Consider the following 18,830-nt stretch of genomic DNA (forward strand, 5'->3'; position numbering starts at 1 on the left):
TTTTACTGCAAACAAGGTAAGGTTCATTTTTAGATTAGATTAGATTCAACTTTATTGTCATTACACATGTACAAGTACAAGGCAACGAAATGCAGTTTAGGTCTAACCAGGAGTGCAATAAGCAGCAAGTGCAGGATGAAGGTATAATTTATAAGTTTGAAGTACTGTGAGCATAATTTATAGATGATAATTAACTACAATTAGAATGTATTAATAGATGAACTCAATATACAGGTTGCTATTAACTATAATGTAAATTGCAGGTAGATTTGAACATAATATACAGGTTGCTGTTTATTAAAGCAGAATTTACAAATAGATTTATCACAGATTTACAGTATGTATATGTGCAAAGGAAATGTGCATTTACAAATGGGTATGTAGATGCACATTTAGGTTATATTTTGAGTTTTCTTTCTGGTTTCAGTCTAATATTATAAATGCATGATGTGAATTATTATAGTTAACTAAATCTACAACCTACTGTAAATAAATAAACAAACAAACAAACAAAAAATGCGTTACTTTAAATAAGATGAACAAATAAAATGAAATTGAACTGAAATAAAGCTGAAGCAAAAGTTAAAATATAACTGAAATAAAATGTAAAATACAACTGTTTTGTTATAAATATTTGCCAAGGCAATAATTCTTTTTTTTTTTTTTCATTTAGTTTAATTTGATGTACTGAAATATGTAAAACCAAAACTAAAAGTGAAAAAATAAATAAAAAAGCTTGGCTGATTAAAAAGTACAAAAATACACAACAAAATTGTTAAAATGTATTAAAATAAATTAAAACAAAAATATATAAATAAAAACTTAAAAAATATTAATATAAACTATAACAATCTCAGTAGTACTAGAATTATTTTACAAATATTAATACTACAAATCAAGACAAGAAAACTAACAAATAACAAAATTATTAAAACTATAAAATAAAAACGAATCCAAAATATAAATTAAAAATATATGAGTATTTCAAATTATTATTAGAATTATTTTAACGGATATATATATATATATATATATATATATATATATATATATATATAGAGAGAGAGAGAGAGAGAGATTTATTTAAAAAATTAAATAAAAAAAAAAGCTCAGCTAATGAAAAAGTACAAAAATACATAAAATTACTAAAACTGAATATAAAATAAATACTATCCTAAAATATAAAAAAAAACAATAACAGTAACTCGGTACTAGAATTATTTTACTGAAATTATTTGACCAATTTATAGAGGAAATCAAGACAAAAAAATACATAGATGTGTTTAAAAAGATAAAAAAGCTCAGCTAATTAAAAAGTACAAAAATACACAACAAAATTATTATAACTTTAAATATAAAATAAGAACAAAAATATATATAAATTAAAACTAATCCCCCCAAAAAATATTATACTTATTTTACTGGAATTATTTTAATTATTTGACAAATATTTATACCAGAAATCTAGACCAAAACTAAAAAAAACTATAGATGTATTTAAAAAAAAAAAACTTTAAATAAACATTAAATATAATAAATAAAAAGACACAACTAAATTATTAAAACTTTAAATATAAAATAAAAACTAACCTAAAATATATATAAAAAAAAGACAATTACAGTATCTCAATGTTACTAGAGTTTTTACTGGAATTATTTTAATTATTTTACAAATATATTTTTTTACCAGAAACCCAGACAGAAATACTAAAAAGTAAATAAATTTTTCTGTACAGTGTACATATCCACATCAGACTTATTTTAATTGAGTCTTGTTTTCTAAAAAATTAATCAAAATTTCTTAGAGTTTTTATATTTTTGTTTATTTTATTTTTTTGTTTTTATTCATACTTTTTTTTTCGTATTTATATTATTGAACAATTTTATAGATGTTTTATTTAGGTATTTATTAGTAGTTTTTATTTTTAAATGTAATATTTTTTTATTGATTTACTTTTATTTGTATATATTGTACTTTTTATTTATTACTTTTATGTATTACATTTTATTTAATATTTATTTGTACTGTTTTTATTTTTATTTATTAGTCTTGTTTTCTGAAAAAAAAAAAAATCAAGTGAATTTAAGCTTGAAAACAACAAAAAAATCCAACAGTTGGGTCAGAAAAATGTAAAGAAACAATTTAAAAGGAAACTAAATCATATTTCTGAGATATTTTTCTTGTTTTAAGCTTCAAACTCACTATATTTTAACGAATTAATTATTTAATTGATTTATTTATAAAGCAAGACTTAAAATCTTAATATACTATTTTGCATCCTGAATAGCTGTATCTTGGTTTCAGGTTTAATTCTTTGTACTGTAAAACAAGACAAAAATGCTGAGAAAGTCATTTTTGCAGTCTGTCAGTCTCTCTTTGATCAGTAAGGGTGAACTTAGTTCTGTTTGACTAGTTATTTTAGTGGTGTTTAATGCTGCTGGATGTCCAAATAAAGCTGTGATAATAAATGCTTATGCAAACATGATGCAGTCCGTGCTGTTTCTGCTGAAATGAAACTGAACTTCTAGAGTTACTCAGAGCAGTCGGGAGTTTGAGACACAAAAATCTGTCGTGCTCATTAATCACATCTGTCTGGACAAACATCAGTGCACTGAACGAGGTATGGAATATTAATATTATACAGCATGCCAACAATATGTTATAATGTAATATTATTTCTGAGATGATGATAAATCTTTGATGTTGATGTGCACAAAAAAACGTTGATTTCTGAACCATAACAAAATGTTTAAGTTTACTTTAAAAAAAAAAAAGATTATAGGGTTATGTTTTGAAAACATTAAGTCTTTCTGTTTCAGAATGACATGTTTAGTTTGTTAGTTTGGTGTTGCAGTTTCTAGTTGCAGAGTTCAAACTGATTTAAAGTGAATCCTATACTGTTGTTTCTCACTGTAGTGAATTTAAAAAACCCTGTCTTAAATCGCATCATATTTTAATTATATTATAATTAATTAATCATATCATATTATTATTATTATTATTATTATATATTATTATTATTATTATTATTATTATTATTAATTAAAAGGGTTGTGATTCTTTTTTATGCATTTTTGCCTTTTGCTTTCAGAGTTCATAAACTTTCATATTTTAAAACAGATTTTTAATGCCTAATTGTTTTAATTTGGAGTTGAGAGACTAGTAGCTATTATTTTGGCACAGATTAAATTTATTTATAATTTATTATTTGTCATTTTTCCAATCTTTACTTTTATTTATTTAAATATTTATTTTTAATTATTTCCATCTATATTTATTTTTTATATTTTTATTTATTTGGGTTTTTTATTTATAAGTTTATAAGTTTTTTGTATTTATATTATTTAACTATTTTAATATTTTTTATTTATTTAAATATGTCTCTATTTTTATTTCATATTTAAATTTCCTTTTTTTTACTTATTGTTTTATTTATTTTAGTTTTATTTATTTATTATCTGTATTTATTTTTATTTAATAATTTACTTTTACTTTTATTTGTTTATTTTCTTAATTTAAATTATTCCCATCTTTATTTTTTAAGATGTTTTATTACTTTTATGTATTACATTTGATTTAAGATTTATTTTTACTGTTTTTATTTTTATATATTAGTGTTTTTATATTATTTAACTATTTTATGATCTTTATTTACGTAGCTATTTACTTTTGTTATATTTACTTGTTATTGTTTTAATTGTTTGTGTTATATTTATTTATTATTTGAATTTATTTTTTAATTTAATATTGTGTTATTTATTTACTTTTATGTATTCCATTTTATTTAATATTTATTTATTTTTAATATTTTGTTTTTATTGATTAGTGTTTTAATTATTATTTTTTCCAGCTTTTCTATATATTTGTATTTAATTATTTTATTTATAACTTTTTTGTATTTATACTATTTATTTATTTATAATTTTTTAAAAATATTTTGTTATTTATTTATATTTATGTATTGCATTTTATTTAATATTTTACTGTTTTTATTTGTATTTATTAGTGTTTTAATTTTTATTTGTTGGTTTTTATTTATTTTTGTCTATCTATTTTTATTTATTTATTATATTTTTATTTTTTTATTATTTCAATCTTTTTATTATATTTTTATTTATTTGATTATTTTATGTATACCTTTTTGTATTTGTTTATTATTATATTTTTTTATTTAATATATTTTTATTAATTTGTTTAAATTTTTTATTTTTATATTATACTTTTTATTAGTGTTTTAATGTATGTATTTATATTATTTAACTATTTTAGTTCTTTTATTTGCATATCTATTTATTTATTATTTGTATTTATTTTTTAATTTAATATTTTGTTATTTATTTACTTTTATGTATTACATTTTATTTAATATTTATTTTTACTGTTTTAGTTTTTATTTATTAGTGTTTTAATTATGTTTTTATTTATTTGTTTATTTTTAATTATGCCTATTTTTATTTATTTAATTATGCCTATTTTTATTTGTTTATTTTAATCTATTTTTGTTTTATATTTTAATTTATTTGTTTATTTCATTTACGCCTTTTTGTTGTTGTTTTTAAACAATTTTATTAATTTTTTATTTAAGTATTTATTTATTATTTGTTTTTATTTTTCTATTAAATTTTTATTTATTTACTTTTTTAGTTTTATCTGTTTATATTTTACTTTTTATATATTAATTACATTTTATTTAATATTTTTTTTTTGTGTTTTATTGATGTTTTCTATTTATCCATGCACTTATTTGTCTGTTTAATCATTACCTATGTATCTTTTTCATAAATCCAGTTTGTCAGAAAATGAAATATATTTCCTTTTATGTTTGAAAACCCCTTTGAACATTAGACGAGTGTCGTGTGGCATTAAAAAAACAGAAATGAAAAGCGAATGAGGAACTAACGGGACTATTTAAGAATATTTCCCTTTGTGTGACAGGAGAAAAACATCAGCACCTGCTTCAGCATTCAGCATGCCGGCGTGAGTTCACTGCTGTTTTACACACATTGTTTACTTTCTGTTGATTATTACAAGAATATCCACTAACCTTTCAGCTGATGTTCTTTCAGATGTTCGCGGTTGCTGGACGGTCATGAGCTGGCGTCTCCGTATAAGAGTTTACATGACAGCTATGTGTCCAATCGCAGGGTGAGTTTGGTGCTTTGAGAGCGTCTCGTCCAATGTTTTCTATCTAGTGATGTTTTGTTGTGTTTTCAGGACTCCAAGTGTCCCGCTTCGGCTCTGCTGGCCACAGGATGTCTGGTGGTTTTGGGTGTTTTATTGGCCATTGCAGTAATCGAGAGACTGAAGTATGAGGATCAGATCAACGAGGCTCTGAATCCTCATCACACTCCGCCGTCCTGTAATCAAACCCACCCTGTTGAGAACAGCAGGTGAGTCCACTTCCTGTTTTCATGCTTTCACTTCCTGACACCTTCACCTCGTTGGATGTGGATTTTGCTGAATGCATGGGGACTCAGAGCTGACCTTTAGTTTCTATAAAAATAAAACCCACATGTGAATTTCCCATGAATTTCCTCCAAACACAAACTTTCTCTTTTTAAAAAGCTTAAGTCAGCATGTTTCTTATTGAACATGCTTTGAGATAAAGCCCTAAAATCTGAAATATTTTGGAATGGCACAATACAATTGAACATTTCTGGACCAATATTTATTTTGTCAGCATTATTATTTGTTCATTTATTTATTTATTTCAGTGTTTGTTAGTGTATCGGATTCAGTGATATTTATGTTTTTTTTTTTTTTTTACATTTTGTACACAATTTAAAGTTAATAACAGTTCAGGTATTATTTTTTATTTGCAGCTTTTTTATTTTATTTTGTTTTGTATTGTAGTTTTAATTTATTTATTTTTTAGTAATTTTTTACGTTTTTGATCTAACATTTATATTTTATTTGAATATTATAAATGTTTTTTTTATTTTAATTATTACTTAAAAATTTTTTAGCAATTATTTAGCTTTTTTTTAATTAACTTTCAGTTCTAGTTTTTGTTAATAATTTTAGTGCTTCAACTTAAAAGTATTTCAGTTATTTGCAACATTTTACATTTTTTTTTTTTTTTTTAGTTTTTTCATCTAAATTTAAAAAAAAAGTATTATAATTTTAGTTTTCATTTTAATTTTTAGTTTATTTTTGTTGTAATTTTTGTTTGCTTTTTTAAAACTATTGTTTAGGTTTCATTTATTTAAAATGTTATTTTTTATTTATTTATTTTTTTTTTCAGTTAGTAATTTTAGTGCTTCAATTAAAACTTATTTTGCCAAGCCAACATTTAAATTTTATCTTTAATTAATATACTATTATAGATTTTATTAATTTTTTGAATTAAATTTTATTTTTATAATAAATTAGTAATTTAGTAATTTTTTTACTTTAAGTGTAACTAAACAAAATGAGAAGTGTTGTGTTTTTTTTTGTTTATTCATTTATTCATGTTAGTGTATAGAACATTTTTTACCAATTTTATTTATTTATTTATTGAATGAATAAATTTGTTAATTTATTCTTTTTTTTCAGTTTTTGTGAATATTTTTTACTTTTGTATTTTGTTTTCATTTTAATTTCAAAGTTTTAGTAATTTAGTAATTGTTTTTGTCATTTTTGTTAATTTTTTTATATTTTTATAATTTTTTTATAAAGTTTGATTATTTTTGTTTAATTAGTATTTTGAGTTCTTCAACTTAAAATAAACCGAAGTGAGCCTTTTTTTATTAATTATTAATGTTTTTTATTTTATGGTTTTTTTTTTTTTTTTTTATGGTTTTAGTTTTAATACCAATTATTTATAGTTCTCTGCTGTGGTAAATTTGTGTTTTTTCTGTTTTGACAACGGTTATTACCTGTTTGTGTGTTTTCTCCTAGAATTGTTCTGGTTGAGAGTTTTCCTCTTGGTGTGGATTACGGTAGAAACACAAATACTGGCGTGAATCTGTATGACGCCTGGAAGGATCTTCTGTCTTTGGCCTCCAAACAGATCGACGTGGCGTCGTTCTACTGGTGTCTGACCGGCGAAGACATCAACGTCAACTCCTCCTCAGACACTCTGGTACCTTCAACACTGACCGAGAGAGACGTTTGCAATATGATGCATTTGAAATTACTGCTGCTCTTTAACCTTTTGATTGACAGCATGATTTTGTGATTGACAGGGCAGAGAGATTTTAGAAGAGTTGAAGGCTTTACCGTCCAGGAACGTGTCTGTGCGCGTCGTCACCAGCATCCCGACTTTAGCTCCCAATTCAACCGACCTGAAAACCCTCAAAGAACAAGGTCAGCAATCACACAAGCCGACATGCACTGTTTTACTCAGATAATCAGTTGCAAATCTTAGGAGGAGTATTATATCTCTTGAAATGAATCACAGGACATTTTCCTCAAGTCCTAACAAGTGTCATAAGACCATTATTACTATTTTTGTACCAGTATTATTATTTTGAATTACCTTTTATTTTTTATATTTTTTATTTGAATTATTAGTTTTATACATTATACATTTTTAGTCATTTTGTGATGTGCTTTTTTGTCATTTGTAATATATATATATATATATATTTTTTTTTTTTGTATATATATATATTTATTATAATATATTATATATATATATTTTTTTTTTTTGGTAATTTTTAATATAGATTTTATATTATTTTTGTTTCAGTTTCAGTTCCATGTATTTATTTCCATTAAGTATTTTTATTGATTATATATATATATATATATATATATATATATATATATATATATATATACCATATATATTAGTTTTTGTCCATTATAATTATTATTTATTTATTTATTTATAGTTACTGTTGAGGCTTAATTTATTTTTGTTTCATTTGTAGTTTTAGCTTTTATTCATTATCAGCTTAAACTTATTTCAGTTAGGTGCCAAAGCAATATTTCTTTGGTTATATCATAATAATATACATCAGCTTTTCTTTGGTTTAAGTTTTTCCATCTAATTAAATTTTTTTAATTACTATTTAAGTTAAATTCATTTTTTTATTTCACTTTCAGTTTTAGCTCTTTATTTCCAATTTATTCTCAGTAATTGTAATGCTTTAGTTAGTTGCCATCTTGCTTTTATTTTTATATTTTTAGTTTTTATTAGTTTTTGTCATTTTTATTATTATTTAGATTTAATTTCCAGTCCAGTGCTTTCGTTAGTGACATTTAGTTTTTTATTTTTTGTTTTATTTTAATTTATTAATAATTTTGTTCTGTTTTTGTCATTTTTATTATTTTTTATTGGTTAATCAAATTAGTTAATTTATTAGTTAATTAATTAGTTATGTAATTATTAGTTAGTTTAGTTAATTTTTTTTGCCATTTTGTAGTGTTTTGTCATTTATAATTATTATGTCTTTAATATTACTATTTAGTTTCAATTTACTTGACTTCATTCTTAGTTTTAGATTTTATTTATTTCCAGTTATTTCCACATTTCATTTTGAATTTTTCATCAGATATATATGTTTTTATTTTTAGTTTTCATTTTAAGTAGTAGTTTAATTTATTAGTAATTCTGTCGTTGGTATATTATTATTTGTATTTAATTTATTTTTATTTCATTTTTGTTAGTTGCCTTTCCCCCCCCCACTAATTTTTAGATTTTATTTTTAATTGTTAGTTAAATTTGTTTTTGTCATTTTATGTTATGTTATGTAAATAGTACTCTTTAGATTTAATTTACTTGCAGTTTTAGTTTTTATTTATTTCCAGTTAGTAATTTTATGGCTTCTTCTTAAATTCATTCAAGTTAATTGCCAAGGAAACATTTCTAATTTTAAAAAAGTAATTTTTTTTCATCAGATATATATGTTTTTATTTTTAGTTTTCATTTTAAGTAGTAGTTTAATTTATTAGTAATTCTGTCGTTGGTATATTATTATTTGGATTTAATTTATTTTTATTTTTATTTCATTTTTGTTAGTTGCCTCCCCCCCCCACTAATTTTTAGATTTTATTTTTAATTGTTAGTTAAATTTGTTTTTGTCATTTTATGTTATGTTATGTAAATATTACTCTTTAGATTTAATTTACTTGCATTTCACTCTTAGTTTTAGTTTTTATTTATTTCCAGTTAGTAATTTTATGGCTTCTTCTTAAATTCATTCAAGTTAATTGCCAAGGAAACATTTCTAATTTTAAAAAAGTAATTTTTTTTCATCAGATATATATGTTTTTATTTTTAGTTTTCATTTTAAGTAGTAGTTTAATTTATTAGTAATTCTGTCGTTGGTATATTATTATTTGGATTTAATTTATTTTTATTTTTATTTCATTTTTGTTAGTTGCCTTTTTTCCCCCCACTAATTTTTAGATTTTATTTTTAATTGTTAGTTAAATTTGTTTTTGTCATTTTATGTTATGTTATGTAAATATTACTCTTTAGATTTAATTTACTTGCAGTTTTAGTTTTTATTTATTTCCAGTTAGTAATTTTATGGCTTCTTTTTAAATTCATTCAAGTTAATTGCCAAGGAAACATTTCTAATTTTGAAAAAGTTAATTTTTTTCTTCAAATATATATGTTTTTATTTATTTATTTTTTAATTATTATTATAATTTTTTTTTTATTCATTTGTTTTTAGTTACTGTTGAGGCTTAATTTAATTTTGTTTCATTTGTAGTTTTAGCTTTTATTCATTATCAGCTTAAACTTATTTCAGTTAGGGGCCAAAGCAATATTTCTTTGGTTATATCATAATAATATACATCAGCTTTTCTTTGGTTTAAGTTTTTCCATCTAATTAAATTTTTTAAATTACTATTTAAGTTAAATTAATTTTTTTATTTCACTTTCAGTTTTAGCTCTTTATTTCCAACTTATTCTCAGTAATTGTAATGCTTTAGTTAGTTGCCATCTTGCTTTTATTTTTATATTTTTAGTTTTTATTAGTTTTTGTCATTTTTATTATTATTTAGATTTAATTTCCAGTCCAGTGCTTTCGTTAGTGACATTTAGTTTTTTATTTTTTCGTTTTATTTTAATTTATTAATAATTTTGTTCTGTTTTTGTCATTTTTATTATTTTTTATTGGTTAATCAAATTAGTTAATTTATTAGTTAATTAATTAGTTATGTAATTATTAGTTAGTTTAGTTAATTTTTTTTAGTCATTTTGTAGTGTTTTGTCATTTATAATTATTATGTCTTTAATATTACTATTTAGTTTCAATTTACTTGACTTCATTCTTAGTTTTAGTTTTTATTTATTTCCAGTTATTTCCACATTTCATTTAAATTTTTTTTAATCAGATATATATGTTTTTATTTTTAGTTTTCATTTTAAGTAGTAGTTTAATTTATTAGTAATTCTGTCGTTGGTATATTATTATTTGGATTTAATTTATTTTTATTTTTATTTCATTTTTGTTAGTTGCCTTTTTTCCCCCCACTCATTTTTAGATTTTATTTTTAATTGTTAGTTAAATTTGTTTTTGTCATTTTATGTTATGTTATGTAAATAGTACTCTTTAGATTTAATTTACTTGCAGTTTTAGTTTTTATTTATTTCCAGTTAGTAATTTTATGGCTTCTTCTTAAATTCATTCAAGTTAATTGCCAAGGAAACATTTCTAATTTTAAAAAAGTAATTTTTTTTCATCAGATATATATGTTTTTATTTTTAGTTTTCATTTTAAGTAGTAGTTTAATTTATTAGTAATTCTGTCGTTGGTATATTATTATTTGGATTTAATTTATTTTTATTTTTATTTCATTTTTGTTAGTTGCCTCCCCCCCCCACTAATTTTTAGATTTTATTTTTAATTGTTAGTTAAATTTGTTTTTGTCATTTTATGTTATGTTATGTAAATATTACTCTTTAGATTTAATTTACTTGCATTTCACTCTTAGTTTTAGTTTTTATTTATTTCCAGTTAGTAATTTTATGGCTTCTTCTTAAATTCATTCAAGTTAATTGCCAAGGAAACATTTCTAATTTTAAAAAAGTAATTTTTTTTCATCAGATATATATGTTTTTATTTTTAGTTTTCATTTTAAGTAGTAGTTTAATTTATTAGTAATTCTGTCGTTGGTATATTATTATTTGGATTTAATTTATTTTTATTTTTATTTCATTTTTGTTAGTTGCCTTTTTTCCCCCCACTAATTTTTAGATTTTATTTTTAATTGTTAGTTAAATTTGTTTTTGTCATTTTATGTTATGTTATGTAAATATTACTCTTTAGATTTAATTTACTTGCAGTTTTAGTTTTTATTTATTTCCAGTTAGTAATTTTATGGCTTCTTTTTAAATTCATTCAAGTTAATTGCCAAGGAAACATTTCTAATTTTAAAAAAGTAATTTTTTTTCATCAGATATATATGTTTTTATTTTTAGTTTTCATTTTAAGTAGTAGTTTAATTTATTAGTAATTCTGTCGTTGGTATATTATTATTTGGATTTAATTTATTTTTATTTTTATTTCATTTTTGTTAGTTGCCTTTTTTCCCCCCACTAATTTTTAGATTTTATTTTTAATTGTTAGTTAAATTTGTTTTTGTCATTTTATGTTATGTTATGTAAATATTACTCTTTAGATTTAACTTACTTGCAGTTTTAGTTTTTATTTATTTCCAGTTAGTAATTTTATGGCTTCTTTTTAAATTCATTCAAGTTAATTGCCAAGGAAACATTTCTAATTTTAAAAAAGTTATTTTTTTTCTTCAAATATATATGTTTTTATTTTTTTTATTTTTTTATTCAGCTTTTAATGAACAGAAATGTTTCTAATAATCTTAGTTTTGATGTTCTGCTGCAGGAGTGCAGATACGCCATGTGAACTTTGGCCGTTTAACTAAAGGAATCCTTCACTCAAAGTTCTGGATCGTGGACGGGAAACACGTTTACATCGGCAGCGCCAACATGGACTGGAGAGCTTTAACGCAGGTCAGATCAGCACTGACTCTCCTCTGTCCATCAGAGGCGTCACACAGATGAATGTAACGTGTCTGCTGCACATCTACAGGTCAAAGAGCTTGGTGTGGTCATCTATAACTCCAGTGCTCTGGCAGCAGATCTCCAGAAGATCTTCCAGTCGTACTGGGTCACGGGTCGCTCCAACGCTTCCGTCCCGGATCCGTGGCCCTCCGACTACGACACTCAAATCAACGAAGAGCATCCGCTGACACTCAACCTGAGCGGAGTGGAGAGTAAAGCTTACATCGCGGTACAGCACAAACACAAACTCAACAGATAATCTGTTAGAAATGCTTGTGTTATAAAACTGATGGTTCTGATTGGATGAGGCCTCTTTGAAGACTCAAACACACATCTGTGTTCATGGGGAAAAGTGTTATTGTTTACTAAAACTAATTTAATTAAAGCTGCAATATAATATAAATATGAGATGGGAAAAAAATAAATAAATAAAGTTTTTGGCCAAATTATTTTTAATTAAATGTTTAAGTTATTTGTACTACAATTATTGTAAGTACAGTTAAAAAAAGTATTAAATGTTTATGTAAAAAAATAACAATAATAACAATAACAAAACCACTGAAAACTAAAAACTAATTCAATATATTAATAAATACTACAATATTATATAAAACAGGGTTATAAAAAAAAAATACTTTGCTTCATAAAATAAACATTAACTGAAATAAACTTATTTTATTTCCACTAATTTTCAAGGGAATATCTCATTTTAAGTTGATGTACTAAAATAATTAAAACTTAAATAAAAATATATAGCATAGAAAAAACATACTAAAAAAGAGAAAAGAAATGCACAACAAAATTACTAAAAAAAATTATTTTTTTTCTCACATTTCTATTTTTTTTTAAATATTATGTTCTTTTTTTCATACTTATTTAGTTGTTCTTTAATGTTATATATATTTATGACAAATATTATATATATTGTTTTTTTATTTATTTCCCCATGTTTTTATTTAATATTACATTAATTTTTTTCCCACTTATTTATTTTTTCAATATGTATATTACATTAAATTTTTATTTAATATTACATTAAGTTTTTATTTTTTCTCACTTATTTAATTTTCTACATTCATATAAAGTTTAAATTTTTTCCCACTTCTTTAATTTTTCTATAATTAATTTAAATAATTAATTCTTCCCCACTTATTTATTTTTTCAATATGTATATTACATATCATTCTTATTTAATATTACATTAAGTTTTTATTTTTTCCCCACTTATTTATGTTTATATATATATATATATATATATATATATATATATATATATATATATATATATATAAAAAGAAAAGAAAGAAGAAAGAAATATATATATATCACATAAAATTATTTAATATTCTGTTGTTTTTGTGGTTTTTCGCCACATTTTTATTTAATATTAAATTAATTTTTTCCCCACTTATTTTTTTTATATTTATAATACATTATTTTTTATGAAATTATTTGTCAGATGATGTATAAATCTCAACATTTTTGACTGGTTTTGTGGTCCATGGGCACATATAAAAATGAGATAAAAAACTACCAAAAAAGAAAGAAAAACTATTTAAAATAAAATGTTTGAGTTAAAGCTAAATAGAATTGAACAAATTAGTAAAAATAGCAAAATTACTGAAATTAAAATGTAAATGAAAGATATGAAAAAAAAATCATTTTAATTTAGTTTAACTCGACGCACAACAAAATGACTAAATCTATAAAAATATAAAAATAATAATGTAAAATAAAAATATACAAATAAAAACTGAAAATAACTTGAAATAAAATAAACATTAACTAAAATAATATTATATTATACAATAATATTTTACCTCATTTTAATTTAGTGTAACTTGATGTACTAAAATAGCAAACTGAAAATAAGTCCTCAAAATGGTGAAAAATAGTCAGGTTTTCAAGACTATTCAGTTTAAGCCCTTAAAATTCAACTTTGATCATAGAAATAAATTACAATTTAAGAAATAATTACATAGAAAACAGCTATTTTAAATTGTAAAAATATTTGGCATTTTTACTTTATTTTTGATCAAATAAACACACCTCTGGTGAGCAGAAGAGACTAAACTTCATCTCTGCTCTTCCTCAGGCGTCTCCGCCGGTTTTCTGTCCGGAGTCTCGCACTCGAGATCTGGACGCGATCCTGTCGGCTATCAGAGGAGCTGAGGACTTCATTCATGTGGCGGTCATGGAGTTTTATCCCGCTTCCAAGTTCTTTCATCATCACGGGTGAATGGGATACGAGTTAGAGTGAGATTTAAGTGCATTTAATTTCATATCATGAGCTTCATGAGCATTTATGATGCATGTTTGTTTGTTTGTGCAGATACTGGCCAGTGATTGAAGACGCTCTGAAGCGTTCAGCCATAGACAGGAACGTGTCGGTCAATCTGCTGGTCAGCTGTGGACGGGAATCGGATCCGGCCGTCTGGCCCTTCATCAGGTCCTTAGATGCTCTTCATTCGCCAGCAGACAACATCAACATCGCTGTGGTGAGTCACATCTGTTTTAAACAAACCATTTCATCATAAACGAATGACTGTGAAAAATATGACATTTTGGAACTATGAAAAAAAAAAACCTAATAGCTCATTTATTATTAACATTTAATCAGATTATAAGAGTTCCCTACAGCAAAGTCATAATAAACCATGCATTTTTATAGATCAACATCCTTTTGTTGTTTATGCAACCCACTGTTCGTTTTTTAGAGTATATTAAGTATAATCTAGATGTTTTTTAAGTTAATTGTACTTCATTTTTGTAGACGTATATAACATTACATTTTTATTTAGTTCTACTTATTTAATTTTTCTGGATGTACGTGAAGTGTTTATTCAGTTTTAACTTGTTTCTAGATGTATATTGCATTAAGATTTTATTTAATTTTCTAGATGTATATTATGTTACGTTTTCTATATATATTTTACTTATCAATTTTTTTTTTAGATTATATTTTAATAGTTTTTTTAATTGTACATATTTAATTTTCTAAATGTATATTACATTGTTTTAACTGTGTTGTTAATATTACGTCAAGTTTTATTTTCTTCCCCACTTATTAAATATTTCTATATTTATATTAAGCTTTTACTTAACATTATGTTGAGTTTTTATTATTTTATTATTTTTTCCACCTATTTAATTTTTCTAAATTACATTACATTTTTTTTATATAACGTTAAGTTTAAATTTTTTCTCACTTATTTATTTTTTATTTATTATAACATTAGGTTTTTATTTTTTTCCACCTATTTAATTTTTCTATATTACATTACATTTTTATTTAATAGTATGTATTACGTTTCCCCACATAGTTAATTGCTATCACATTGAATTTTTATTTAATATTCTGTTAAGGTTTTTTCCCAAATTTTATTTTTTTTATATTTATATTACATTAAGTTTAATATTACATTAAGCTTCAATTTTTCCCCACTTATTTAATTTTTCTAAATGTATATTACATTACATCTTCATTTAATATTATGCTAATAATATTAAATAAATAATGTTATTATTTTTTTAATTTTAAGTTTTTAAGTTTTTATTTAATATTATGTTACCTTTTTCTTTTTCCCCACTTATTAAATTTTTTGTTATGTTTTTACGTTTTCTTTAATTCTACTTATTGACTTACATAAATGTGAAAGCATGTCATATAAAGATCTGATTTTTACTGCTTTTTATTGCACAGAGAGTGTTTGTCATTCCAACGGGAAACCAGTCACACATCCCTTATTCCAGAATCAACCACAACAAGTATATGGTGACGGATAAAGTGGCGTATATCGGTGAGTTACAGACCGAAGAATCAAACCTTCATATGAACAGTGGTGTAATGTAACAAAGTAATAATACTCCGTTACAGTACTTAAGTATTTTTGGGAGTATCTGTACTTTACTTGAGTTTTTGTTTTTTAGCCTACTTTTATTTTTACTCCACTACATTTCCTGATTAAAATGAATACTTTTACTCCGATACATTTCCCTGAAGCATATTCGCTACTTACTACAAAATAGTCAGAAGTCAGGATCTCAGTCAGAATTGTAAGATGTAAAATCAAAACTGAGAAAAAAGTTGTTGTTTTTTCTTAATTTTGCAAAACTGTATGAAAAACGTTATCTCACAAAAGTAATGTGTTCTATCTAGAAAGTGTTTGCTCACAAAAAAAAATTTGCATTGGAATTTAGTTTTCTTTCTTTCACCTCTTTATTTCCATCACAAACGCTTTTGTGAGCAAACATAAAGTTTGTAAACTCATAATTCTGACTTTTTATCTTGCAAAAGTGAGTTTGTATCTTGCAATTCTGATTTCTTTTCAGGAAACTCTGGCTTTTTTTCCAGAATTGCGAGATACAAACTCAATTCTGACTCTTTTTCTCTGAGCTGTGTGATATAAACTTGCAATTACAACAAATAAAGTCAGAATTGCGAGATATAAACTCAGAATTCTGACTTTTTTTTCTCAGAAATTGATGATATAAACTCGCAATTGTGAGAAATAATTTTCCTCACAAATGCGAGTTTGTATCTCGCAATTCTGTTTTCTTGCAATTGCGAGTTTGTATCTCACAAAATTTGACTTTTTTCCTCACAAATGCAAGTTTGTATCTTGCAGTTCTGACTTTTTTTCTGAATTGGGTGATATAAACTCACAATTGTGAGAAATAAAGTCAGATATAAACTTAGAATTCTGACCTTTTTTCTCAGAAATTGATGATATAAACTCACAATAGTGAGAAATAATTTTCTTCAGAAATGCGAGTTTGTGTCTCGCAATTCTGTTTTCTTGCAATTGCGAGTTTGTATCTCACAAATCGGACTTTTTTTCTCAGAATTGGGTGATATAAACTCACAATTGTGAGAAATAAAGTCAGAATTGCGATATAAACTCATAATTCAGACTTTTTTTCCTTTGAAATGGATGATATAAAATCGCAATTGTGAGAGATAATTTTCCTCACAATTGCGAGTTTGTATCTCACAAATCGGAATTTTTTTTCTCACAAATGCAAGTTTTTTATCTTGCAATTCTGACTTCTTTTCAGGAAATCTTGCCTTTTTTTCAGAATTTTGAGATACAAACTTAATTCTGATTTTTTTCTCTGGGTTGGGTGATATAAACTTACAACTGCGATAAATAAAGTCAGAATTGCGAGGTATAAACTCAAAATTCAGACTTTTTTTTCTCAGAAACTGATGATATAAACTCGCAATAGTGAGAAATAATTTTCCTCACAAATGCGAGTTTGTGTCTCGCAATTTCTGTTTTCTTGAGTTTGTATCTCACAAATCGGACTTTTTTTCTCAGAATTGGGTGATATAAACTCACAATTGTGAGAAATAAAGTCAGAATTGCAATATAAACTCATAATTCAGACTTTTTTCCTTTGAAATGGATGATATAAAATCGCAATTGTGAGAAATAAAGTCAGATATAAACTTAGAATTCTGACCTTTTTTCTCAGAAATTGATGATAAAGACTCACAATAGTGAGAAATAATTTTCTTCACAAATGCGAGTTTGTGTCTCGCAATTCTGTTTTCTTGCAATTGCGAGTTTGTATCTCACAAATCTGACTTTTTTTTCTCAGAATTGGGTGATATAAACTCACAATTGTGAGAAATAAAGTCAGAATTGCGATATAAACTCATAATTCAGACTTTTTTTCCTCTGAAATGGATGATATAAAATCGCAATTGCAAAAAAAAAATTGCATTTTCTTGTACTTTTACTTGAAATACTTAAGTACATTTAAGAAAAAAAAAATACTTTCTGTACTTAAGTACAATAAATATCACATACTTTAAAACTTTTACTCAAGTAATATTCTAAACGGTGACTTTAACTTCTACCAAAGTCGTTTTCTGGTTAGATATCTGTACTTCTACTTAAGTATGGCTTTCAGGTATTTTATACACCGCTGCATGTAAACGACTGACAAAGATCTGAAAGCAAACCTGTTTGTCCTCAGGCACATCTAACTGGTCAGCTGACTACTTCAACACCACGGCCGGTGTGGGTTTAGTGCTTTCCCAGGATGCTTCAGGAAAGTCGTTCCATCAGCAGCTGCGAGGCGTGTTTGACAGAGACTGGAATTCACAATACTCCCATCCGCTCGCTCATCTCCACCAGAACCAGGACTGCGCTTTCTCCACATCTGCACCATAGACAACATTCACATCAAATACAGCACATGTGCGCTTTAAACAGCTGTTATATGCATCAAAGTCTCTTAATAAGAAAACTTCTGTATTTCTAATATCATAAATTGACCTGGATAAAATTCATTATGACAGAATATATATCTCATTTCAGTGTTTTTCATATTCAGTGTTTTAACTTGAATGTATATCAAAGTAATCACCGTCTTTAGGGCAGTTTTTGTGGCAGATGTTGAACATATTGCTGTAAATTCTGCTCTAGAATGTATAAACATGCAAATCTGACTTGAAAAGATTATTTTATTTTATTATTATTATTTTTACTTTTTTTTTTACAATTCTTTATACTCTCATTGATATATTTTTACTTGTCACCTTTTTTCACTTTTTTACTTGTCAGTATTTTTCTTCTTAAATAATTGTAAAATTTTAAATGTTGCAATTTAATAAAATTTTAAATATATAAAGTATCATTTTCACCTTTTACTTTGTGTGTTTTATACTGTAATAAATACAATTTATTTTAATATTATAATATAATAATATAAAAATGTGTATTATATAATAATATCTAAAATATATTACTTTTATATATTTAAAGTAAAAAAATTATAAAAAAATTATAAAAAAAATAATTTTTACTCGTCAGTATTTTTCTCCTCAAATAATTGTAAAATGTTACAATTTAA

The 18,830-nt window shown here is 23.9% G+C and overlaps 1 protein-coding gene across 1 annotated transcript; it reads left to right on the forward strand.

Annotated features, from left to right (window-relative positions):
- Positions 1-2,505: 2,505 nt before the first annotated feature.
- Positions 2,506-18,531, forward strand: LOC141296058 (5'-3' exonuclease PLD4). The gene is made up of 12 exons (XM_073827339.1): positions 2,506-2,621; positions 4,937-4,978; positions 5,068-5,146; positions 5,216-5,391; positions 6,884-7,067; positions 7,171-7,291; positions 11,788-11,915; positions 11,995-12,195; positions 14,062-14,201; positions 14,299-14,464; positions 15,670-15,766; positions 17,952-18,531. The coding sequence occupies exons 2-12, from the start codon at positions 4,971-4,973 to the stop codon at positions 18,146-18,148; spliced, it is 1,497 nt and encodes a 498-aa protein (XP_073683440.1). The 5' UTR covers positions 2,506-2,621; positions 4,937-4,970; the 3' UTR covers positions 18,149-18,531.
- The last annotated feature ends 299 nt before the right edge of the window (positions 18,532-18,830 follow it).

Source organism: Garra rufa, chromosome 21 (genome assembly GCF_049309525.1).
Source record: "Garra rufa chromosome 21, GarRuf1.0, whole genome shotgun sequence".
NCBI lineage: Eukaryota > Metazoa > Chordata > Actinopteri > Cypriniformes > Cyprinidae > Garra > Garra rufa.